Source organism: Lipophrys pholis (genome assembly GCF_963383615.2).
Source record: "Lipophrys pholis genome assembly, chromosome: 5".
Lineage (NCBI taxonomy): Eukaryota > Metazoa > Chordata > Actinopteri > Blenniiformes > Blenniidae > Lipophrys > Lipophrys pholis.
In genome coordinates, this window is record NC_137628.1 from 20,781,367 (window position 1) to 20,808,884 (window position 27,518).

General features: G+C 41.3%; 1 protein-coding gene across 1 annotated transcript; it reads left to right on the forward strand.

The window, feature by feature from the left end:
* Nucleotides 1-8,595: 8,595 nt before the first annotated feature.
* On the forward strand, nt 8,596-26,361 carry ugt8 (UDP glycosyltransferase 8). Its single transcript, XM_080464692.1, has 6 exons — nt 8,596-8,818; nt 13,634-14,463; nt 17,461-17,603; nt 21,837-21,913; nt 22,911-23,130; nt 23,331-26,361. The coding sequence occupies exons 2-6, from the start codon at nt 13,636-13,638 to the stop codon at nt 23,710-23,712; spliced, it is 1,650 nt and encodes a 549-aa protein (XP_080320818.1). The 5' UTR covers nt 8,596-8,818; nt 13,634-13,635; the 3' UTR covers nt 23,713-26,361.
* The last annotated feature ends 1,157 nt before the right edge of the window (nt 26,362-27,518 follow it).

Below are 27,518 nucleotides of genomic sequence, written 5' to 3' on the forward strand. Positions count from 1 at the left end.
GTCATGAATGATTACATTACAGTCCCAGTAATATCAGTGTATAATAATAGAAATACTTTTTCTTTCCTGTATCCTCTGTCTCTTTGAATCATGATGGGAGTGGAAATGTAATAAGAATCCACTGTGGAGAGAGAGACTCAGGTGTGTCTAAATCTTTAATTGGATTTTTTGTAATCACTTTACCTCTGTGAAATGAAAGCTGTGTGTGTGTGTGTGTGTGTGTGTGTGTGTGTGTGTGTGTGTGTGTGTGTGTGTGTGTGTGTGTGTGTGTGTGTGTGTGTGTGTGTGTGTGTGTGTGTGTGTGTGTGTGTGTGTGTGTGCGTGTGATTTCGCCACCCCAATTTCATGCTCTTTGTTATCATCGCCACCAACAAAAGTTGGGTGAGAAGGTTGTATTTTTGGCTGCATGTATTTATTTATTTATTGGTTTGTATGCATGTATTTGACCAGCTTTTCGCAAAAACTACTCGCCCAAATTGCATTTTCAGGACCAATTAATTCGATTTTGGGATGCTAACGACTAACCTTTTCCGAATAAATCCCCAAAAAACTGAGAAAGAATTTCCCATTCAAAGCGGATGGGAGAGGCACCTCATGGAGGACATCACAGGAGATCAGCGTCTGTTGCCATGGAGATGCTCTTTACTCAGTGTTTCACACAGTGACGTTGTTACCTGACCTGTCCAGTCAGCGTCGATATGAGCTAACTGCTATCATGCTGTCGAGGATGTGGTGTTGGCGAAGGTCTGCGCTCCACCGAGTGCCCGTTCTAGTTTAATATGAAAACACTGATTGTGTTGTACCTGTATGTCAATCTGTGTGTTCTGAGCAGGATATTATTTTTGTGTGTGTTCACATAAGGACAGTGGTTTCTGTTACTGTCTGTTAATGGGCTTTTAAAACAGAAAAATGGAAACAACACATGTGGAGTGGTGGGGCGACAGCAGTTGGCAAGAGGGCTGGTGGTGAAGTTTTCCTTGTGGAGTGGAGGATTGCTGGAGAGGGAGAGAGAGATTGAGAGAGAGAGAGAGAGAGAGAGAGTGCTGCTTGATATCTTGCAAAGCAGACGCTTTGAGCATAGCTGTGACTATAAGGTCAATGTTTTAGCCCCGGGATGAGAAGCTAATAGCAGAGTAATGACAGAGAGGGAAACTGCAAACAGGAGATAAGGGAGACAAAATGGCCATAGCTGGGAAGGCTGATTATAGAGCCAGAGAGGGGGGGGGGGGGGCAAAGAGAGAGAGAGAGAGAGAGAGAGACACAGAGAGAGAGTGGACGATAGGGAGGGATGTGAGAAAGAACAAGGTGTGATACAGTCAGTATATGGATGTTTTGACCTCTGGACTATTTTTTTGCTTTAATGGATGATTTCATGAAGAGAACATGCAGTTACTTTAACCCCAGGAACAAAATAATGGATCTGTTACTTCACATGTTCTTTCATTTGTCATATGAATTTGAATGTTTCATCTATCCATTCATTTTGTATACCTCTCATCCCATCCCACTCAGGGACAAAATCATACACGCTCGCATTCACACTTGTTGGAATTGTTTGTCACCAACTAACACATGTTATTTGGACTGTCAGAGGAAACCGGAGAACCGACACAAAAACTCTCACATGCCTCAAGAGACAATATAAACAATGCTGAGCCAGGAGTCAAGCTGGGGAATATATCGCTGTGAAGGAAGAGCACCTGAAAATGAAATGCACATTGTTGTTTTTTATTTATAGTTGAAGCTTTAAAAGCCCCAAAAATTTACTTGTTTTAGTGAATTTGAATAATAATACTACGGGCAATACTTGCTCTCATACATAATTTGTTATATTTTAATTCTGTCCGTCAGTGCTTGAGAATCATCATCATCATCATCATCATCATCATCATCATCATCATCATCATCATCATCATCATCATCATCATCATCGAGTCATCGTCATCGTGCCATGGTCGCTGATAGAACAGTAGCAGAGATGGGGTTGGCTCTCCCCCTTGTGGTGATTATTATACATCACCAGAGATGAAACTACGACGCACATTCGTATGTTTAACTTGGAGTATAAATTACGGCTCCGTTTCAGGTCCACACAAATACAATTAAAGCAGACTATTTCTGTTTCACTCCAAGCAAGTCAGAGAGATACTACAAACCTATTCAAGATATTGAGAAAACTCAAGATTTGCCATGTAATCTAACAGTGTTGATTAATGTGTCTACTTGAAAATGTATGTCAGATAGCTGTTTTTTCTTGCACAAACTTAAAAAAAATAATCTGATAATACAACCTGCCACACTGAGTAGCCTGTCGGTATCCCAGCGCTATCTACTATATCTGTAATGCAATAAACAAAAATGTGTTTGGGAAGATAAAAAATGCTCAGTCATGTTCACAACGGTAGTAAGTGTTGTTTCAATATCCTCTGGGTAAAATGGAAAGTCTCTCAGAAATAAAAAAAAAAAAAGTGCAGCAATTCAGAAATCTTTAGAAAACAATGTCAAAAAAATTGTCAAAAATGTAATTCTGAATGAATTTCTCACTATGTTTACCTGGATTCACTTCAAATACCTGGTTTCCTCCCATAATGCAGAAATAGTCCACAGTGGCTCTAAATTCTCTGTGGGTGTGTATAATTATTGTATTTGCTTTATGATGGACTGGCCACATGTCCAAGCTGTACCCTGCCAACACACATAGTAAGCTTGGATGGTCCTATGATATCTTCTCCGGGCCAAAGCATGAATAACACAATGCGCAGGAAAATCCAGAGTTGTTCAAATAAGAAAGATCGCTTGTTATCAGGGCACAGTTAAAAAGCCCGTGAGAATGAGATTGTAGGAGGTTTATTCACGGTTTATTTTAGGACAATGATGAAATACATATCACTTGTATCACAGTATGCTGGGTGTTGATCAGGTCTGCCAGCAGTTCAGACATTTCACCAAATGAGCGTCTTAAAACATACAAGCTGATAAAAGGGGATCCAGGACTGTGTTTTGAATTCTATATCAGACAAAAATTGGAATTAATCTTCAAAAACTCTAGCGCCCAGTCTTCTCACTTCACAGATGTTTACAGGCTATCAATACAAAGGTTGCTCGCGATATATGTTTTATTTATTTTTTGTCTTTTTTTTCCAGTGAAGTTTGTATGCTCTCCCGGCAACTCGTTTCCATCCGGTATTTCAGGTCAAACAGTGAAAAACATTTATTTTAGCCTATCTAACTCTGTTGAGGTACTCTAGCTTATCCCTACAGTACGAAACTGTTTGTGTGATTGTGTCTCTCTGTGTGAGCCCAACAATAGACTGGTATCATCTCCAGGATGGATCCTGCCTTTTCCCCTGTGCCGGCTGGGATCACCTTGAGACCCTTTAGTCTGTTAGGGCAGAAGAAATAGAATAAATGGACCAATAGAATTGCAAGACTGTCAACCTCTCAGCGTTGTTCTACTATTTTCTCTCTGAGCTACAATTGACAGAAGCTTATTGTGAAAGCTTTTCATTCTTGCAATTCATTTAAACTCTTTGCCATAACTACACAGACTGTTTCTCCAAAGCAACCACAAGAATGCATAAAATAGCCTTTTTTACTCTGCTACATTCCGAGCGTTTTAAGTTGTTCAACTAGATTTTCAATGAAAAACCTAAATTGTGGAAGTTTCTGACTCATATTATTGATGAATTGTTGCATTAGGTTTTTTTTCTGTCTTCTCTCTCTGTTTTTTTTGTTAAATTTACATATTGGATTGTTGTATCACATTCATATACGGACTCTTACAACAGCTCATCCAGTTTCTCTGTTCGCAATCAGAGTGCCCCCTGTTTTTGTAGCTCCTCCATCTGTGTATTCTGACATCAAATTCAAAACTGGAGTACTCAAGGCTGAGAGGATCTGGCTCTGCAACGCTCCAGGCCATGCTCCAGGAGCTAAATATGAGCCAGTATATTTGTACACTGCCAGAACCAGATGCTTGGCTGCCCTTCCTCCGCACTGACCAGGTCATCACTCCACACAGTTGTGTCTTCTGGCTCCAGGCTCACCAACTAAGAAATGACCTTCCCTCTGCAGGCAGAGCACAATCTGTCAGACAAATCTCATCTTCCACAAGTACCTCTTCACCCTAAAACCTTTTAGCTCTCTGCTGTGATCATCACTTTCTTTATATGTGTGTGCATGCACATGTGTTTTCTATTGAGGCACTCGTGTACAAACTTTACTTAAGAAACCTGAAAACTGATATAATCTATGAAAAAAAGACATATTGATTAATTATTTGTATTACATTTAACAATACAGTGGAATCAGCACATCAATACAATCAGTTTTAACATATGGATATTGTTTGTGGTATGTGTGTGTGTGTGTGTGTGTGTGTGTGTGTGTGTGTGTGTGTGTCTGATTAGCCTGCACCTGAGAGTCAATAAGCAAACACCATGCTGAGGATAATGTAGGTGTGTTGATTACATTTCTCCATGCTGATGTCACATGGCCAAAACAAACTCAATGTACACCCATTTTCTCAACTTTGATTGAGCAGAGAGCTGGATCCGCAGGCAAGAATAGAATATGAACCTTCGTACCGCAGTGTCAACCACCACCATCAGCTTTAAACCAGAAAACATTCACTCATCTTCCAGTCAGAGAATAGATAAAGTATATGAGATCACTTTATTGTGATACGTTGCAGTGCCTGCCCTGCAGGGTTAGAATCAGCCTTATCATGTAAAAACATGATCCATTTTCCAGACACACTGTAACTGTCATAACACAATAAAGACGTCCTCGACTACGGTTAAATAGAACCAGATTTCAGATAATAACGATCGATCAATCATAACATTATGACCACCAACAAATGAAGATTGTCTCTCTATCATAGCGTCTGCTATTGTGTCATTGATGCACATGGTCACACGAAAGCCCCACATACAAGCTTGTGGGACTTAAACAGTTTTCTGCTGACTAATTGGTGCCAAACACACTTTCAGAAGTGTTGTTGAGTCCATGGAGGTCAGAACTTTTTTGACTGAGGAACCAGAATAAACCGTTTTCTGTTTTGTAATAACAATGAGACAATGTTTAGAAGCTGAAATATGATTTTTAAAGAGGAATAATGAACAATCATACAATTTAGAGTAAATAGAGTAATGTGACTGAATGTAGGAGAAACTGTTTTCATGTATACTTGTTGGTGTTTTGATGTATATTTCCTGTTTCAAGTGAGTTGGGTACAGCTGATCTTAAACCTCAGTTGGAGAGTGTAAATATCGCTGAGTGGGTATTTATCTATTCATGATGCTTCCTTCACCACCTGCTGCAGGTCTTCCCTGTTCTCCCCTGTACATCTGGAGAACCACACAGTGCAGCAGCAGGTCAGGAGACTTGCAAAAGCAGGATTTAAACAAAAACTAGACAGATGGTCATAATCGTTATTAATTAACGTTATGATTAATATTTCACATTTGTCAGTGGCTGTGATTCAGTTTGTAAAGTAAGTCACCGTCCAGTCATCTTTCAATCGCACTATTGTGGGTCCAATCCCCCATCTCAACCTGCCCAGATGTCAACGTGTCCTTGAGCAGAGACTTAATGACACAATGCTCACTATGGACATTGAGTGCTTTACACAGTAGACATTTGTGTGTGTGAGTGTGTTTGTGAATTGATGAATGTGAAAAAAAATAGAAAGAAATTTCAGTCTGCTAAAACATCAAAATATAAAAGTGAAGACCATTTGCATTATTTGATATTTCTGCAAATGCATCCACAACATCACTATCTGTTACAACAAGATGAATCCTATTCAATGACATAATTGATTTTCTCAAATTGTCCTGATATAGTAACTTATTATGTGCTTCAATAAAAACAGCAACAAAAAAAACCCTTTGCTTTGTCATATTTATTTAAAAAAAATGCAGATCACTGTAGTTGTTCTCTTTTCCTCTAACACGTTTCCGCTAGAGGGCAGTAGAGGATATGGCTTATAGCCACTACAAATTCACCTCAGTTTTGCAGGTTTAAAATAAGTACGTAATCTAACATCTAATATATTTCCGCTCTTTGTAACCCACTTTGTCTCTGATTTAATCTGGAGCTTTTCCCAAACTAGTTCTGCGTTCTTCCATACAGGGAGCAAGGACAGCTCCAAATAAGCATGTATTTGTTTAGCTTGTCTGGAGGAAGGACACTCATATGCATAATTCAAATCTTTGCCCTGGGTATCGTTTTATTGGTCAGTCTTGTACCACTGAAACTCCTTCTGTTAATCCATCGTTGCCCATTTGTCTGACTCTTGTCTGTCTCTTTGTTTGCAGTGTCCTTGTTCACTCTCTCCCCAGCTCTCTCAGCAGCTTCTTACTTCAATCAGAATTATCTGAGTCCTGCTCAGCCCTGCTCAGCCCTGCTCTCCACCACCACCTTTTTCTCTTCTTCTTTTCTCACACACAGACACCACAACTCTCCACGGGAGAGTTCTGCCATGCTCTGTAGATTGGGTGTCCCAGAGTGATTAACTATTGATATGGAGCTCAGGTAACACACCTGATATCTGGACGGGGTACAGGTAGAAAGGGAATGAGGGAGGAGTGGGGAGGGTGCAGGCAGAAAGACAAGCGTGGAGGGGGAAGAGAGAGTGAAACAGAGAGATATGTCATATAGATGCCAGGCAGAAAAGACACTCATGTGGTGTGAAAGTGAAGGTAGGACCCGGTTCAGACAGAAATGGTGAGTGAGGAGCTGCATAGACTGAAACCATATTTACACGCCCTAACTTGAAAGGCAGGCTGAGCGGAGGCTTGAACTCTATGGCCAGTGGCTGCGATGACTCAGGGCATAGCTGAGGAAATGGGACGGAGAGGGCAGTGAATGTATCGAAAGAGAGCAGTGTGTGAGTAGAGACGTGCAAAAGAATGGATCACTGTTTGAGAAGAAACATCCATTTGTCTTGAACTACACCCTCCAACACCCCCATCCCCACCTCAAAATTACTTTGCATCGCCCTCCGTTTTAGTGACTTTGCATGCATGTGTTTACCATGTACACAGACCTAGGCCTTTGTGTGGCAGTGAAGGTCCGCTGTCAGCGAAATCACAATCAACTAAGCCTTTAGATTCTTCATCCCACACCTCTTTTCTGCCTGATAAAGATCGGCCCCATCTCAACATGTTCCCACTAGGAGAGTTGACCAAACCTTTTCCCCCAGCAGAAACATTCTTACGGGCTCCACACATGTGACATTGTGTATCATGTACGTCCTGCAAACACACGATTATTTATTGGATAAAATAATAATCCTCCCACACGCACGCTTTTCCTGTAGAAAGAGGATGTGAGTGAAGCCAAGGCAGGGAACTCCAAATGGTTTGTGTGCACGCAGAAAGATTTCTTAAGAGGGACTTTTGAGTCGGGCCGGAGAGCAGTCAGTGATGAAGGCCTTGCTCAGAGACCTACTACTGCAGTCCATTGATGTTTAGGATTCAAACTGGCGAACTGGCAGTATCTCCAACCAGTACCTTGGACCTGTCAGCACTTCTACTGTTTTAGTTTGTTCAGATGGAAGTGGGTGGACACAATTTTCATTTCAATCCATTACAAAGCTTTATGTTTTTATAGTCGCACTCAAATGTCTTATTAGTTTTAAGTGTCTTGTAATATAGCTCCTTGACGGCACAGCAGTTCGCGCGCTTGCCTCTGGTTTCAAATTCTAACCTTTCCGTGTGGACTTTGCATGTTCTCACCGTCTGTGCGTGTGTTTCCCCCTCATATTCCTGCAGTTCAAAAACATGCATGTGAGGTTAATTGGTGATCCTAAATTGCCTTGAGATGTGAGCGTGAGTGTGTGGTGATCTATCTCTGTGTGTGTTTGGCTGGAAAATGATGAAGTGCTGCAAAATACTTACATGAAAGTACTCTTAACTAGTGAAAGTATGATTTTCTTTTGTATTTTTTTTTAACCGTATTTGATTTGCGTTGGCAATATGAGGCACTCAATTTGATTTGCCTGCATTAAAAACAACAGTATCTTCAATCAGTCCTCAGACAGGGGTTCTAAATATACCTATTTGAAAAGGGACTTTGTTATGTCGAATGAGTAACTGTAATGGCAGAAAAATGCTGATTTCAAAGCATGGGCAGCTCAGTAGAGACTTCCAGTTTTAAAAGTAGTGAAATACTTCACATTTATAATTATCCAAGTAGACTGCCCACTTACAATAATGTCAGTTCTTAATTACTTCTGAGAGTGTGTAGTCTTTTGTAGTGTTTGTTGCAAAATAAAGTAGCGCAATTATCTGGGCTTATTGAATAAACAAAAATCTGAAGTGAAATCTGAAGATGTCACACAGGGTGAGCCAGTTTTTTTGGGCCTTCCACTCACTGCAAACTAACTTGTGACCTCTAAACTCACCCTTATATTGACAGTATCAACACAGACGGAGTTACCTGCATCAGTCAAGTGTATCTGCATGAGCTCTTCTTTGCACTCTACCATTATTTTACTTAAACAACCCCCCCTTTTCTCTCTCTCGCTCTCTCTCTCTCTGCCACTCCCTTCTCTTCATTTTCTCAACGCAGCAAGTCCCGCCTTCCACCTCCCAGGACTCAGAAAGGGACTGCGAGGTTACCGCTCCCTCCGCCCGTCTTCGATGCCCCGGGACCCGTTTAACTCCGCAGCCCTTTTATTTTTGTCCAAGTCCTCTCCACTCCTCTTGTCGCCTCTCCCTCCCCCGCCGTTTGAAAGTTGTGTCGAGGGGAACCGGGGCTGCAGCAGGTTCACCTCCCCCTGCCCACTGAGCGACACTCAAGTCTCAAGGTAAGGCCAAAAGAAAGTCGGGCGCAACAGGTGCGCCGCGGCGCAACAGGTGCGCGCGCGCGACGCAGCGAAGAAACGCCAGGTTTCCGTCCTCCAAGTTGCGCTTGTATTCACACACGTCTGTGGCACGGAGTTATCGTTGGTGTCGGCAACATTTTTACTATTATTTTTCTTAACTCCGATTACTTTTATTGTCGTTTGAGGGGCTCGTGTGCGGCAGCCGAAACTGTTCCTCTCCCGGTTGCAGGGGCAGTCGTTTTGCGGCTATATCACCAGAGTGATTGTAATTGCAATTGTAAACGTTTTGACGAGATCCATGTAATCACTCTGATAATTTTTTTTGGAGCGCATCTTTATTCGACACGTCTGCGTCTAATTTGGCGGAGGAAAAAAACAAAAGTCACTTTTCTCTCTGAATTTATCATGACTAATCTGAAGCTCTGGCCCTTTTCACATATGACACTTATTCCTCAGTCTAAAAGCAAATGGTATTTCAAAATCTATTGCGCACGTGCCGAGCCGCCAACACTCGCTCAGCCAGTCATGTTACCCAATGCAAACCAATCACCTGATGCTTATTCAGAAAATCCCCGACTTTGAAACTGCTACCAAAGGTGAGGACAGTCTTGGTCAAGGCACCGAGTATCATCCTGAAATTCAATACACCCTAAATAAATTCTTCATGGTAAAGTTGGAACACTTAGGACTACATGTGTGTCACAATACAGGCTTGTCTTTAAGTAAAGTTAGAAAACAAGCCCACCTCCACTTACCCAGCATACCATAGCTGTATTCCTTTGAATGAAGGCTGTGAGCTGTAATGGACCAATAAGTATCATCACAGGACTACAACAGCTGCCATTTTTTTAGTTTGGTATATTGATAAGGACATGAATAATTACAGATGTCACATTTTCATGTTTACTTGCGTCTATTAACTCTTGGTCACAAAGATCCTGTCAAACCAGTTTCTTTAGTGTCAATTCTTGTCCCGGAGTGTGGAGGTTCACAGCACATTTGGATTGTGGGGGAAGTGGTGACTGGTGGGGGGAAAAAATGTTGAGGATGTAGGAAAATGTTTGCGGAAGGCAAATAGTGTTGCAATTGCTCAATATGTTTCTGTCCCATTAAAGTCCACACTGAAGGAATCATATGAGCGAGTGGATTTCGAATGATCAAGGCCTAGTATTTCATTCTTCTATCAACTTTTGGCCCTTATGCAGAAAGTAAGTAATCTTGTCTGAGGATATTTACCTCCAACTTTCGATATATATATCCAATGTACCCTATCTATCAAAAGCCGATGAATCTGTGAGAGATCAGGGTATAAAGACAGACCATGTTTCTATTATAAACATCATGTGATATGGCATGGTTGTTTTTTCTTTCATTTTCAGTTAGTTTTCACTAAAATCTCCTCACCATATCTGTGTCGCCGTCCCTCACCTTAATGCTGCAAGTGAATATATTACCGTCGTCACACAAGCGCCACTAAAACCACTTCCTTCGAACTGGTGCAGCATTTAATTCCTACCTTTTCCAAAGATATTCGCTAAGGTCAACATTGACATGCAGCCACTAAGCAGACTGCACGTGCTGGCATGTGAGAATTCGTTATCAGGGTTTGACTTGTGATGTGTTAAGAGTTGCATGCCTTAAATGAATGATTTCATCACTTTTTACAGCTTTTAGCAGTTTTCAAATCATTCCCCAATCTGTAGTGGCCTGCCATGGGTTGAGCAAATACCACTTCAAAGCTAAAGTGATATATGTGTCCGAGAATATTTCCCCTGTGTGCCGTGTTCCATATTTAAAAATATGTGATCGTTTAAAAAAAAAAAAAAAAAGACAAGTGGAACAAATATAAACTGCCTTTCATTGTTCGCGTTTTTGCAACAAAAAAACTTCAGATTGTTTTATCTTGCTCTGTTTGAAAGCAAATATGCCAGATTAGCGGTTTAGTTTTTTTCTTTTTTCTTTTTATTCTTTATCATGAGATTTTGGATGCCATATCTCCCCTCTCAGCAGGGTGCAATGAGCTAATGAACCCCTGCTGGGTTCGCAGCGTCTCTGCTCCTCCCGCTGTGCTAAATCAAGAAAAATGTTCATCGAGATTAGGGCATTAGAGATTGTTAATCACTGTGTAATTACCATCTTGTGTGACTGAATGGATAAAACATTCTTGCAGCCAAAGCTGTAATTGGTTTGAATATTAGAAATACACAAGAGAAAGATGTAATATAAATCATTTAATCTAAGAGGATTATGGCGCTATTGTTGCAGTTTATTGTTATTTGAATTTTGTTCGTCAGAGTCAAAGAAAGAGTTACTCCTTTTACAGAGAAACTATTTGTGCATAGTTCACAGGTCTGTCGCAGTTTTAAATGTAATAATTTAGCTCATTACGACTTATTCAAAAACTACCTGTGCTTGGCTCCTGTGGGTAGAAAGCAGGCCAACGTGGTTAAAGGATTTGGAGCAAATCTTCAAACAGTCTTGTCTTTCTTTATATCTTACTACTTTTAATAATTCGTAATTTCAGATAAAACATTTTGTTGTCAGATTAATTATGTGATTTAGGGAAAATATGAATACAGTGGGTAAAATAATGGTTACACTGGACAAATGTAAGATTTATGTGTAGATATAAACAAATGCATGTTTGTCATTGTTTTTCGAATTTGATGAGCTGTGGCTTTCCACATTTTATAGAATTAAAAAAAAAACCAAAAAAGGTCCTTTTTCCATTTTACTTTAAATCGCCCATCTCTTCATTTCGAACCTGCTAATTCTCTTAATCCAGATAATTCCTCGCCGGTCCCCGTGTGCACAGTAACCAGACTCCGTTGCTGGTAACCCAAGTCGTGACGCATTACAGTCGTCGGTAGACAAGTGGCTGGTTTCTATGGTTACCGTCAACAGTCTGGACCAGGAGGTATTTGTAACGGTACACTAAGGACAATGCTAAAGAAAATGGTGGCCGCCTTGAGTCCACTTTGCATCGGGCCTCTGCTGAGTTCAGCAAGAAACTCCATACTGTGTGTAAACAGATGGCTGATGTGCTTCATAATCCTGTTCAGATGCTATCAGGAGATGGTCAACGGCAGCAACAAAGGCCACGTCATTCGATATAGATTCAAACATAATGGCAATGCAATCAAGAGATATTACTCGGGCAACGATGGCCTGTAATGTGAGCGTTATCTTGCTCCACTTGTTTAGGTTGGTGCTTTATGCCCTTGACGGGTTTCTTGTGCGACGCCGTAAAATGTCGCTTTCAAACGGCTTACCTGCAGGCAGTCTGACACATCCAGACCTGCTGCCACACATATGCTGTGTTCCCTTCAGAGCTGCATACGGTATATAATGTTTGTGACGCCATACTAGTCGAGACCTGTTCCAGATAAACTGCAGGATTTGAACGAAATGTGGATACAAATGTTGTGAACAACCACGCAAATGTTGTCTTACTCCTTTTATTGTCTTAAAAAGCATATTTAAAAGATAAATGAAAAAAGTTTTATTTTCTACAATATAATATTGAATGAACCTCTAAACCCCCTCCCCCCCCTCCCAAAAAAACAACCCCTGAATAATCAATGACTCTCCATCAGGAAGTTTCCACTGTTGATCATTAATCCAAGTGAGAAGGGGAGCGAGTGTAGGCATATAGGCTCAGGCTATGCCATAAGAGGCCCCATAATGGCTCTTTGTGTTTGTGAATAGAACGACTGGAGGTTTTGAATGACGTTGGTGCTACCCACGCCATGTCAGTGACGGCTGTGCACAGAGTGAGCGGGATGAAAGGGTGAAGCGGAATTATGTTAAAAGACAAGGAGAGGTTAATGAGGGAAGGTTAAATGTTGACGGAGAACTGCACAAATGTGCAAACACTGAAATGTTCTATTGTCTTAGTATGTGCATGAGCTGATTGACACTAAGATGGAGCCCCGGCACAAAGGAATTTATTTTTTCCACATTTGATGCGTAGGAAGTTTGGTTTGTTGGTTGTGTGAGGCGACTGCCAACAAGTAATGTGGGAGATTGATGGAAGTGAAGCTGGAGAAAGTCTTAACGGCTCAAAGTCGATGAGTTTCGTGTCCTCATTTTTCTCTTGATCGTTTATGTCATGTCAGGTCGATCTTGGTGAAGTTCTCAACCACCCACACAGGTGGAATTGAAATTATGATTCAATGTCCAACATACACTCCACGGGCCACAGAGGGTTTAATGTCGCACACAGGATGACATTACAAAGACATTAACTTTCAATTTACGTATATTTATTGGTTAGTGCACTGCTTTCATAAGAGTAGCAGACGTACTAACTGATGGTCATTTCAGATCTTCCTGTGGATTTGGCACATTAAACATGATGTTTGTTGCATTTTTTTTGGGACGCAACAGAAATTCCAAAACTCAGAACACATGATTTTCCAAACATTTTATTGCATTTTAAATTGGAAATCATTAAAAATGACATAATTATGAAATTGTTTTTTTTCAGAACTTTTAACTCATTTTAATTTCTAGTGCTAACTAAAATGAGTTTTTTATATTGTACTTATGCCTCTTTGCAGAAATATTTGTAGTCAATCTTCATAATTTATCGTGCTGTCATTTTACTGATTTTGACCCACTCGAGATCTAATTGGCATGTATGTGCCTCCTGATTTAGAGGGTATGATGTACGTTTGATTGATTCTCTTCCTGTGGTATCACTTTATTGTGAAGTATAATCTTGTGACGCTTGTACTGTGCACATACTTTGCTCTTAAACAAGGCTAACATGATTTGTTTTCTCCTTTTCTTCAGCCATGCTACTGCCCCCATCCCTACTCCTCCTTGGCCTCATCACCTTGAGTGCCAGTGCAACACAGGCTGCTAAAGTGATCGTGGTCCCACCCATCATGTTCGAGTCCCACCTCTACATCTTCAAGACTTTGGCCACAGCATTGCACAAGGAGGGTCATGAGACCCATTTTCTAGTTTCCGAGGGTCGCGAGGTCCCGCCCTCGCCTCACTACCATTTACAGCGCTACCCGGGGATCTTTAACAGTAGCACGGCTGACAATTTCCTCCAGTCCAAAGTCACCAATATCTTCTCAGGCCGCCTGACATTTCTGGAACTTTTTGACATTCTTGACCACTACTCTCAGAACTGTGACGCTGTTGTTGGCAGCGTTGAAGTAATGAACCGTCTGAAAGACGCCAAGTTCGACCTGCTGCTAGTGGACCCCAATGAGATGTGTGGCTTCGTGATCGCTCATATCCTGGGTGTGCAATATGCCGTGTTTAGCACCGGCTTGTGGTACCCCGCAGAAGTTGGAGCCCCGGCCCCGTTGTCGTACGTACCCGAGTTCAACTCTTTGATGACGGATCACATGTCCTTGATGCAGAGAATCTCGAACACAGCCGTTTACCTGGTGCAGCGCTTTGGAGTCCATTACATTGCATTGCCAAAGTATGACCGGATAATGAAGAAACATGGAGTAAAACCTGAAGTGGCCATGGCCGACTTGGTGCAGGGGAGCCGGCTGTGGATGCTCTGCACCGATATGGCTCTGGAGTTCCCCAGGCCCACTCTTCCACACGTGGTGTACATAGGTGGCATCCTCACTAAGCCCCCCAGCCCGCTGCCAGAGGTGAGTACCCAGAGAGGATGCAAAGAATTGCGCACTGCGAGGCAGGCAGAGATGGAGAACAAGATTATCAGGGGCGGATATGTGGTTTCATGCACAAGAGCATTTAGGCAATATGTTATTTTGGGTTAAAGCAGCAGATTGAATACCTGCAACACGAAGGTACTTAATCACTCTAATTTAAAAGTCACTGTAGCCATAAATCAGCCCAGCTGCCCTTTATTGAAAAATTGCTCTCTGACCTAATCCAGAAATGTCAAGGTTATAGTTATAGCTCTATCAGCTAGAGGTGTAAATCTCTTATGGTTGACGAAATTTCAAGTGTCATACCTCACTATTTAATGTGCAGAACAGTTATGTATTATGAGCCTGCCACAAAGTCATTTACTTTTTATTCTAAGATGCCTTTATTCATTTATAGATGCACAACCTAAATAATGAATGTCACAAATGTGTCGCGCTCGCTCAGACCACAGTGAGAGCCCAAACTTGACGTGAGCGGTTGTTGACGGAGGCACTGCAGCATCATTGGTAATTTAGGGTGGCATAGTTTGACTTTGCCATCATGCAAATGTTGGATTCAGAGGCAGGACGCAGAGACTTATTGTCACTTAGGCCCTTCTTTGACTAAGAAGACACGCAACCTTTCTTACTTTTGTGTGAGACAAGTAGTTTATTTTTGAACTTTTTCTTCTTTTTATCAGAGCTACTTGTAGATGTTTCCTTGCACACATTTTCAGATATTTTGGACTGTCATTCTCGGGAAGTACGTGTTCTCTCTGTAAGATCCACAGTGACATAACAGACTTGACTCAGGCTGACACGTGTTTATGCTTCCTGATGGGTGCGGCAGTCAGATCTTTTTAACGGCTGTCATTAATGATTGAAGTTCTAAAAAACGTTGTCATTAGTGGTTCCGTTTATTACAAGAATGAATACATCTAATCCATCGGTTTATTTTTTATGTGTTGGGAACAAGCTGTTAATACTGTTTGCAATTTCCAACATTTAGTTGTTTGAAGACGAGCAATCAATGTGGGGTTTCCGCACTTGTTAAAACATTTCTTAAATGATCATATTAGCTGTTGAGTGTCGAGAATTACTCACTGAGATCGATAAAGTATTTTCTATTGTAGGTTCTTATCACATCCTGCCACAAAGGCCAGCTTTTCTGGATGAGCCTGGGTTGAGGATGGGTTTGGGTTGAATGGACATGGCTGATTTTGAGCCGCAAGGGAGGGGAGCCATGGAGAGCAGAGGCGGGTAGTGACGGGGGTTAGTCCAGCGTTTGGACACTGCGAGCGCGGGCCATCGGTATCTGCTGCGGAGGGTGTGGGGGGGGGGGGGGTGTTTAGGAATGCCGTTCCAGCCAATAGGGGACATTGTGCTGCGTTGTGTGGAAGGAGTTAGAATGGAAATGGAAGGAGAACGAGGTCATTGTTCTGGGCAGAACTCTGGGGACACTGAGACTCCTTTATGGGGTCACTAAGGCTGCGTTGTAGGGACAGTAGGGCTGTGCTGCTGGGACACAGAGCCCAGTGTGCCCTGTAGCTGCTCTGTGCCAGGGCCGGCCCGAGCTGCTGCAGCTGGACCATTGGCCTCCCTCCCTCCGCGCGCTTTAGTGTAGAATTTAACTTGAATATGAGCCCAAGAATGAAGACAGGGGTTACAAGGGCTTGCTGCAGTCTCCCTCATCAGTGTCGGCCAACTTTGTTAAGGAAATTAGGTCATGAAAGGTAAAGAGATAACCTGTGATCGTCCCATTGAGAAATTCATTGATCTGCCAGTTTTATGGTTGTGAATGCTGTTTAAATTCGGCATCAAAGACTCGTCAAATCACATGTCTTGGTTTAAAAAAAAAAAAAAAAAAAAAAAAAAAGGAAAATTACTGTACTGAAATGACAACATAAACGCTATAATAATCAAAACATATAATTAAAACTACCTGCATACCCCAACATTATATGAGTGGACTGATAATGCAAGTATTATAATGTATAGAAGGGCGAGTGTTAAAATTGTGGGTGTTTTAGAAATTGTTGTTCTATTTTTATGTCTGCGCCAGGCTGATATGCTGACCTCTTTCGGATGTAGTCTTATTGGTGTTTTGTTAATTATTTTTCATTAGACATGCTTTAAATCAGATGGTCGAGTCACTTTATTTCATTTCACATATAACTCGATTCATTTTGATCATAAAGGCATTTAATCATCCACAGCGATTCACTTACAATCATCACCTAAAGGAAGTAAATTCAGATAATTGGAAATTACGTGTCCCAGACCTCAATCATTTTATTTACAGCATACGGTCGAGTTCGATCTCAGTGAGGCTTCAGTAAAAACTCGTAAACGAGTTACAAATGCGCTGGTGTATATGAGACCATTTAGCAGTTCGCTTTTGGCCCCCGAGGCCTCATGTTTAACACCCTTACTCTCAGCGAAGGACCAATTCTTAATATGCAAAAGTTCCTTGTCTTTGAGTGGTTTCACTTTTTATGTTCTTAGATTTCTGAAACAGGATTTCAGGTGCGTTTGATAGAACCTAAACTACAGTTACATTCACTGAAGAGGTAAAACACTGTTGCTTATTATAAATCAAAATGTAAACTGTCTATCAGAAAACAATATTCACTTTGTGGGTTGAAAAGACAAATTTAGCAGTAAATGCCAGCCATGGTCAGATAACTAGATATTGTAAGTGGCGCATCAGATAAATTAGGGCCATGAATGTTTTAATCTAGTTTGAAACGAAAAGGATCCGATAGTGTCGTCACCTGTGATATTTTAAGACTTAAAAAAAACAAAAAAAAGAGTCTGTTTTAATGATAAATGTTGTTAAAGATGAAGAGTAAATTGTGAGTGATGTAGCTTTATGTAAATAATAAGCAAATATTGCGGTTTCTTATTATTCAAATATTGCAGGTTATGTTTGGTAAGCCCACAACCTGTGTAATGTATTTCTAATGTGGTTTTTTTTCTGCCCTCATGTTTGCACAGGATTTTGAGGCATGGGTGAATGACACAGCAGAGCATGGCTTTGTGGTCGTGTCGTTTGGCGCAGGAGTGAAGTACCTTTCCCACGACATTGCTCACAAACTGGCGGGAGCCCTGGCCAGGCTGCCCCAGCGTGTCATCTGGAGGTAAAGAAAATCTGCTACTGTGACAGATGTGAGCGGCACTCTGCAGCATTCGGACCCGATTTGCCAACAATGTTCGCCTTGGCACTCGGGCAGGCGGTGAATCTCAGAGGAATTAGCTTGTATATATTTACTGTTCGTGTCGACCCCCCCACCCCCCCACCGTCTGCTGTAGTGCGACTCATTGTAAAGCGAGGACAACACATTGTTTCTCTCCATCGGGGGCTGCCTTTTGAGGCCACAGTCCACCCCCTCCTCTCAGCCTTCGGGGAGTTATCTGAGGTCATCTCGCTGATCAAACACAACTGAGTACTTTTCTCTGACCTTACCTTAAGACTCTGTTATTCCCCAAGGACAAAATACCCATTTCCTACGGTGGGATTTGCCTTGACTGTGGAAAACCCATAAAAATGAAGTAATCCAGATGGTTTGCTTGGTTGGTTGAAGCCGCAGTTTTGTCTGTAGAAGTTAGTGTGATTTAACTTTTCGGCAGAGGACAGATGAACTTGTGTGCAAGTTCTTGAAATAGTTTGCGTTTATCCAACAAAAGGGGAGCTGTGATTGAAGTCTCTTCTTCTCATGTTTATTTAGTCATGTGGTAAAAAGAGCGCTTGGTTCGACAAGCTCTCGATTCGTCTCTCTCTGTGACTCATTAACAGCACTCCGCCACATCGGTTTGTGCATTTCTGTTCCCACAAATGGGAGAAAATGTTTGAGTATCAATGCCTCAAGTGCTGAAATGACTTTTTCAGGATTCTGTTGAAATGTTAATAGTTTGAATTAGTGAGCGAAGTGACGCCATTTTCATTTCACTTCCAAAATGTTCTTTTCTGGTCGTTAACATGTTAGAATAATTTGACACGGGCAATAATATCGCATTGTGCCATTCTGATAGTATCTGCAGGGAAGTATAATGAGAGCTTTATTTTTAATCCTCATGATGACGAATAACAAACAGCAAAAACCGAATGAATGAATGAATGAAGCTTAAAGATAAGCCCTTCTGCAAACAAAAAGCCACACTCCTTGCACAAAAGGTGCGTCTTTTTCTTTCAGATGATATGGCTATATGCAATATCAACACTCAGTGTGGAATAGTTTTTTTTATTTTTTATTTATTGCATGAGCATTTAAATTGCCTCCTCTGAAAGTCTATTCTTTGTCTTTGAGCTGACATATTTATGTCTCTACGCGTTGGTCATCATAAGGTTTTGCTGACGATGTGTCTGTGTTTATTTTAAAAAGGGCAGGTGAAGTGCAACGAAAGAACAAACATTAGAATTCTCGCTAAAGTTTCGTATTTGATTTAATTCTCTGTTTTGTTTCTCCTTTTTAAAAAAAAAAAGAAAGAAAAGAAAATCCTTGAAATACAGAATAGAAGCCTATAAAGAGGCCACAGCACTAAACTAGGTATTACTTATGAGTCTGGATCAAAGTGTTGGAGGGAAAAGAAAGAAAAGCACTCCCTTTATTTCGCTTTGGGAACACAGTGGAGTTAAAACGTTTTACCCAAAGATGAAAACAAAACATTTTCTGGACATTCATTTGGACGTATATGCAGCCACATAACAACCAACAACATGTAAGGATTCAAAACCTGCATAAGACCTACATTTCAAGATTCTCTTTCCTTTGTGTGCAACACTAACACAAGTTGATGCATGCATTAAACCAGAATTCTTTATTTTCTGGGGTTTAAATTGGTGTCAAACCTGAATACAGACGTAAGAGAAAAGGCTGGGGGGAGAGCCCGGGGAGACCTGAACATTGTGATTTCACCTGACAGAAAGCTTGCCTTGGTTTCTGGCAACCCGAGCAAAAGTGTCTGTATGATAGACTGCAGTCGCTTAGAATCTAGACGTATGAAGATTTAAAGGAAGTGACGCAACCCCAATTTTTACTGTGACTTAACTGCCATTCAAGTAAGTCAAAGTGACACACGTAACCATCTTGTAACTCTCAAGGGTCACAGTGTGGCCTTTTATGATAAAGCCACTGTCGGTGCCTCCTCCAAACTGAAGGCGCAGAAAAGGAAGAGGGCTGATTAGAGGAACAGGGTCCCAGCCAAATGAATCGTGTCATTGATAATTGGCTCCGTGAATGTTGGCTTTGATTGGCAAGACAGTGAATCGGTGCTTTGTTCAAGAATGAAAGAGAGATGAAAGAGTTTGGGCTTTGGGATGGAAGCAGACAGAGATGGACAGACGGAGGAAGGGGGGGGGGGGTCAGAATGTTGCATGCATATGCATTGTGTGTGGATCTGCTTCCTCTCACACAACGGCAGCCACCAAACAAACATGCAGAACACTGCACATACTCACCAGAACCGGTCTACTGCAATGAGTGAAAACGCAAGCGTCTGTGTATTTTGTTTAAGGGAAAATTAGATGAGATACTTAAAGTTGTTCAGTTGTTTAATTCAGCTATTTTCACAAACAGGTTTCTCAGTTGGCTGGTATGACCACAATGCATTCCCTAACCACCCCCCCCCCCCCCCCCCCCCCCCCCCCCCCCCCGTGCCTGCACACTGTGTACACTGCAGTGCTGCACAATAGCAGATAATAAGAGGTTGATATAAGAACATTCAGGGAAAAGATTTTCAAATAGGAAAAAGATAAGATGTAATCAGTTGCTAAATGAAATGTTTTCTTTTCAATTGTTATTCAAAAGGACTGAGAAGATAGCACATTGCTCACATTTTCCCCTCAAATCTTATATCGACTATGAGGTTTCCGGACAAACGTCCAGAGTTATTAGAAGGAATAAAATAGAAATAAGAAAACGGATCAAAAGCTTGATTTGGAGCAGTTTATATTCTACTTATGGAGAAATCTTCAGTAAAGAAAATACTTAAGTTGTACAGCTACATTAATGTGTGGACACGGGTCGGTGCCCCAGTTTCTCAAGACTTCCATTGCACAAATGGCTGAAGATATTTAGTTAGCCGCTTAACTTGTGACGGTGTTGTCCCCAGCCCCGCTTTCCGTGTGCTTCGCTTGACTAAGAATCAAGAATGTCAAACGCGATCTCTTAGCCAATAGAAAATACTCAAAGTCAAAGATTTTGGCAATGCTTGTTCAGAAACGCTGCTCCGTCATTACAACCTTCACGTCCTGCTTTGGACATTTACACATTATCAGCTTCCAGCTACTTTTGGCTCACTCAGTAGCAGTGATGCAGAATGGTGATGATTAGTAAGTGTCCTAAAGGTTCTCTTTGACTACTTGTGAGTGACTACAGGTGTCACTTTTGGAGTATCGCGTATTGTAGGAAATAGTTAATGAATGAACACAGATTTTCAATCCAGCTAAAATGGGTTAGACTTTAACTACCTTTTCCACTAGAGTTTGTTCATGTCGACAGTGGATTCAACCGAGACTCGTTTAGGAATTTACCTTTTAAAATAGTTTCCATACATTTACTTAGATCAGTGCAACATAATTTGGCAAGAAGTCAAAGAAAAAAGAATACACATGGTAAAACGTATAATAAAGCATTGCACACTGTAATGTTTTAAAAGTCACCAATAATTTGACCACAAATCAGATTTCCTTAGTTCTTCAGTGTTTCTTTGCAGTTTTCACTCTCATTGTGTTTATATTGAAATTACTCTATTTCACTATTTTTGCTTTTGATTTTCTAATAACAGGATTAATTAAATGATGATGAGTACTAGCTTCAACCACATTGCGACCCCAGCTAGATTGTATTTCTAGGTTATACATGACTTAAATGTAAACCTAGTTTTCACATTTTTAAGATATTCAAAATGGCTGTTGAGACTTATCTGAAATCTGCAGCAAGTCTTTGTATGTAATTTGCAGGAGTCATAACTATGGTTTCTTTTTTTTTTTTTTGTATAATGTTCATTTGTTTCTGGTACTTTCAGATCTAGTCGTCTGTGTTTTGATAAAACCATTCATAGTTTTACCTGACATTCATTTCATCGTAATGTTCATCTAGTGTAAAGAAGAAAATCATGTGGCAAAAGCCTCGTTTTGAAAATTACTGTATTTCAAAAAATATTTCTGGTATCATACACAATGTTTTAAAACACTTCATGTCAGATAGGCTCAAGCTGAGAAACACTGAAGATGGTTTCTCTATGACTGAGTGTGATGTTTCCGTCTTAATCTATTAATCAGTAAAAAAGTGCAACCCCCCCCCCCCCCCCAAAAAAACTATCGGTTTTCTCTTTTAGATCACGGTTTCTTTTCTTTTTTTTTTCCTTTATAGATTCTCTGGTGTTCCACCCAGTAACCTTGGCAACAACACGAAGCTTGTTGACTGGATGCCTCAAAACGACTTACTAGGTAGGTACATCTGGAAGAAAACACATGGCTCCCTCATAATGTCTTTTTAACAGTCTGATTAGTGAAATGAGGAGTTTTTTGGAATCGCATTATTGGAATTTATCGCAGTCAATAGAATTTACAAAACCCCCCCAGTTATTTCTGCTCGACGGTTGTCGTTTTTTTTTTCTTTGCTTTTTTTTCTCCTAATTAAGTGTTTGATTCTGCTTGGTGCAAGTCACATTGTGACACATAGCTGATCCTTAATGTTTTTCTTTTTTTGGTTTGTTTTTTTTGCACACTCATTTTCAAGTGCAAGGTGTGGATCATTTGGCTTTGAGTGACGCGCCGACTTGCCAACCTCAATAGCGAGAATAATTTGATTGTGTAAGCCATCAGGAATGAAGAATATGTAACGAGACTCACCTGTTGTCGGGTTGCGTTGTGTTGTGCAAGAGTGCTTTGTGTAACCAACACTGCAAACACTGTAATGCCATTGTTGTTTGACTTGATGCTGAGGCAGTGACAAGTATTTATATACAATAATTCCAAACGCAACAGTTCTTAGCGGTTGCTAAGCTTGTGGACTTTGCTTCTTAATACTGGCTGTAATCTCTCTTTAGATCATGATTCAATTCATTGGTCCTCATCAGACGGTAAAACTAAAATCAATTTGTCAAACTTGACTCGGGACATTTCACTTCAGTGCTTCTGAGAATGTGCACACAGGTCTACAACATGCTGAACAGAAAAGACTGAAAAGAAAAATATTTGAGTCTTTTCGGTGAACTACACTTTTCTTTTTATTGCATAGAAGTGATAAACGATGTAAATATATATATATATATATATATATATTCATTTAGTAAGAGCACTACTTTATGTGATGAATCCTGCTTAAAGCTGTACACACAAATTGTGTCGAATCTATAAAGCGTAATCCACCTTGTCAAAAATGACTAAAGTACTTTTTAACACGGAGCAGGTAAGAATTTACCTCCTGCTTCTTGTCTTCTAGGCCACGCTAACACAAGGGCCTTCCTGAGTCACGGGGGCCTGAACAGTATCTACGAGGCCATGTATCATGGCGTTCCGGTGGTAGGTGTGCCCCTGTTTGGAGACCACTATGACACCATGACTCGGGTGTCAGCCAAGGGGATGGGTATCATGCTGCACTGGAAATACATGACAGAGGAAGACCTATTCACTGCCCTGACCAGCATCATCACAGACAGCAGGTAAGACGATGCTTTGTGTATTGAGGTTATTGTTCGTTAGTGCCATCTTGTGACAACTTCTGGAATCACTTCTATTTACAATCCCTTTGCTTTTCATAATCGGGTTGCCCCTGATGTTTGTGCCTGTGATATTCAATAGAAAGGCTCGTCTTCTTGTTTCTTTAATGTTTTCTTATCACCTGGTTCTTCTGTTGCTCTAGATACCGACACCAGGCACGTCTGCTCTCCAACATTCACAAAGATCAGCCAGGCCATCCAGTGGAAAGAGCCGTCTACTGGATCAGCTACATCCTCCGTCATTACGGTGCTAACCACCTGCGCTCAGCTGTATATGAGGTGTCCCTCTACCAGTACTTCCTGCTGGATGTGATCGTTACTGTCGGGGCTGCCTTGGCTCTAACGGGTCTTGCCCTGCGGCGGGTGGTGCGATTGTTCAGGGGAAACGTCGGCGACCACAGAGTAGTCGTCGGCCACATCAGGGATGATGGCAGCATCGCCAATGGACATTGTCATAGCGAGAGCATGGCCAATGGGCAACACAAACGCAACGGCGCCTTGAAAACCGAGAAAAAGATCAATTAAAACGTTTTGTATGTCAAACAGACGAGGAAGAAGTTGCCCTGAGGACACAGCCCTAGGTCTGCTTCACCGGTTTCATAAAAAGCTCACAAAGAAAGCTGTTCTTAGGTCTGCGTCAATAGGCAACTGCTACTCGGAGGCAAGCAAGAGGCTGTAGGAGAATACGCAATGCATCGTGTGAGGACAGAGCAAAACATCGAGTGCTCAAAATATGTGTGTGGGTGAATGTGTAAGTGTGCAATGAGGCAAATTTAACCCACTTTTAACTGCAGCGGCTACAGCGATACATCACTAAATTGGAAAGCAGCTGAGGATGAACCACAGAAAAGTCGTACTGGAGGATGTTGGGTCTACATGTGCATCTTCACTCCTGCATGATCTCTGTTGTCTTCCTGCCTTCCTCAAATGTGGAAGGATATTGAAGAGGGGAAATCCCGAGCGCCAACCCTTCATCCACAGAACAAAAGCATAAAAGCAGATAGATAGTTTTTGGGGAAAAAAAGAAAATCTGAAGTTTATTTTATTTAACTGCAAGCTCCATGTGTCTGGGTCAACTGTAAATAGAGGATAAATCTATTTATTACTGTACAAAGGCATTTTAATGTTCAACCTTTTTAACATGATCTTATTTTTAATTTATTTCTTATAAGAAAAAGGGGCAAAACTGTGACTTGATTTAGGCTCTAGTCTCGGCTCGTCGACGACACTGCAACACGGTCAGAATCTGAAACAAAAGGAATACTATTTGCAGTAATGCACAGGTCTGTGCTTTCTTCTCGTGCTTTATCCACAGTATCCACTGTGGTTTTTCAGAGCAATCAGTGTGAAAATACACCATGTTCCCTTTTCACATAGTAGTGCCAACTTGTGACTGCGCCCATTTGGTCCCATTGCATCTCAACGGACTTTTTGTTCTGTGGGAGAATAACTCTGCTGAACCGTTTGGCTGGTCTGTGTGAAGAGGTGGTTATTTTATTACAGAAACACACATTAATGATCACCACTGAGGATACTGTGGATAGGCAGACTGATTAATTATTTTGTCAAACCTATATTGCAGTTGTGACCCCCCCTTATCTAATTTATTATTTTCACACACGTTCACCTCTTGATTGCCATTTTCAGTGCTACGCTTGACTTTATACATTATCTACAATTTACCTGGTAATTATCTGTTGATGAATGTATTTGGTCTCACGTGTAGCAAATGCTAGTTTTAAACGATTCAGGTAGAAATGTCCATTCAATGCTCCTTTTCTCTAAAGTCTCTGTCAGGTGTTACAGTTGAGGTTTGTGTACGAACTAGGCAGATCCTTTGTGACGATATTAACGCAAGAGTGTGAGCGGTTCACACTCTGTACGTGGCGGTTCATTAGGCGAACACGTGTGTATGCAGTATGCTTGAGGGGTTTAAATGAATATCCAGCATTAGTCTGTGTGTGAGTGAAACAAAGCAGATGAGATGTAGTATCTTTTAGCCCATTGAGTCATACAAACAAATCTGAAGTGAGCTATATGCCCAAAATATGCAAAAGATTTCTTCTTCTTTTTTATTTTTAAATTTAAGAGTCGTTTCTTTCTGTAACTTATCTATCATTATGTTTTATCTTGTTTCTTGGCCTTCATTCACCCACCGTGCATGTTCATTTTAAATACAGATTGTAATGAGGAAAGACGTTCATAATTCCGATAATGAAGGTGAACCCAACTGATTTTTACCCTGCATAGTAATGTGTCAAAGTGACACTGATCCCCCCCCCCACACACACACACATTGAAATTCTCTTTTCTTAAACCCCTGTCAGCGGGATCACAGCACAAGGCGAGCTGGAAGAGTATCATTTGAGTTTGTGGGGATTCAGTATCTCTCTAATGGATATTTCAGAAGGGCAGGTGCTCGCCAGCCACAGAAACTCCGTTGGTGTCTTTGTTTTTGCAGCACAGAGCACACCTATACCTGCTGTATCGTAGCAAGGAGCTTCATTTTCCAATTCAACAAAGCCGTCCTCGGCCACGTGAAGGAGACAAGAATAAAGTTATCTTAACCTGTTTCAAATGTTGACTGAGTAACATGTTCACAAATGCTCTTATGTCATAATGTCACCACCTTCTTTCCCCTGTGAGCTACAACTGCACCTGTGCAGCCCCGTCAAGCCGCGCTGAAAACAGACTTCTACTTGAATTGTCATCATCTGAAACATCGACTGTTTGGTTTGGGTGGTGGTCGTGCACATGCTGCACAAGCTATGAACGGGGTCTGAGGAGAAAAAGATGTTTGTTAATGTTTTCTTTTTTTGTTATTTTACAGTATTAATAACACTGGAGCCTGCTTAGATTGATACCCATCCTTCATTTGTTCTGCCGTCTGACGAGTCCTCTGTTCTAGTGACGCCTGTATTTCCTCAGGATGAATCACTTTGTCTTCAAGTAGTGCACTTGTTTTTCCTTTTGTCTGTCCCTTTGTCCGAGTCCTCGTGTTCTTGCACACCTCACGGTCTCTGTAGTGCTGTCTTTGTCTTCTTCAATCCACACCAATAACAGCCATCTCCGCTCCCTCGTTTATTTCAATGCAGTTTTATTTTAAGAAGCATTACCCCCCCCCCCCGTCGTGTGTTTATGTTGTAAATAGATTGTAAACAAAATACTAATGCTAAATAAAAAAAAAAATGCATATTTTGTTTGCAAGGGTGACTGAAACTTTCTTGTTGATGAATTTCTATGATTAATAACAAGATTTTTTTACTTCCATAGCTCTTCTGAAAGGTCATTTGAGCCGAGAAGAGAACCACATTTAATGCAATTTCTCGGAACTTGATTTAATATTTCAGGAGACGTTTTTGCTTCTCTCAGTACACAGCTGGTCTCCGCATGTATACCTGAGCAACAGTTTTGAGCAGATATTTGTGTGCCGTCTGTGCACAACAAGGCCGAAGTTGATTACAGGCGCTGACGTTGCCAGTCTCAGTTTGATAGGTGATGTATAGGCTTTCTGTCGCAAGTTGTTACCAAGCAGCAAGAGGGTTTTTTTTTTTTTTTTTTTGTAGGTATCAAATGGTAGAGTCATCTAAAGTAGCCAACTGTGCACGCACACATGCACCCACAGTCGGTCGGATAGATCGGGTTTTCTAATGCTGTATGCTTGTGCTGAGTGAGGCCGGGGTAACAAAACACCCAGCCTGGTACCCTGCCTTGCTCAGTGGCCCTGTTAATTATTCACTTGCCTGCAGGGGCCTGTGCGTGCGCACACACACACATACACACTTCACAGTCACAAGCATCTGCAGGTATGTTTAATTCACGTTCTCGAAGTTGTTTTCTTTTGTTGTCGCCGGTGGCCAAATCGGGCACTGTTCTGTTAACTGAGACGGGAAGGGGGGGGGGGGGATCTGATATCACAGACGACACAGTGGGCATCATTCATGACATTCCCTATTCATTCTGTGCTGCACCTCCCTCCTCAGACCTTGTAAGTGCCTATTATCTACCTTTAGTCTTCACCTCAAAGAACAGTCATCAGGAGCAATTAAACACTTTATGCAGGACTAAGTGGGCTTAGTACACAGAGCTCGGAGGCCTGCCTCTTTGCACAAGATCTAAGTGATGGATTTGCCAACAGTTTGACAACTGGGTGTGCTTTAATCTTCTGCACACTGAAATCCACGGCCTTTATGTGAGAATATGAATGAAACATGACTCTGGTCTCGTGTGTGTGTGTGTGTGTGTGTGTGTGTGTGTGTGTGTGTGTGTGTGTGTGTGTGTGTGTGTGTGTGTGTGTGTGTGTGTGTGTGTGTGTGTGTGTGTGTGTGTGT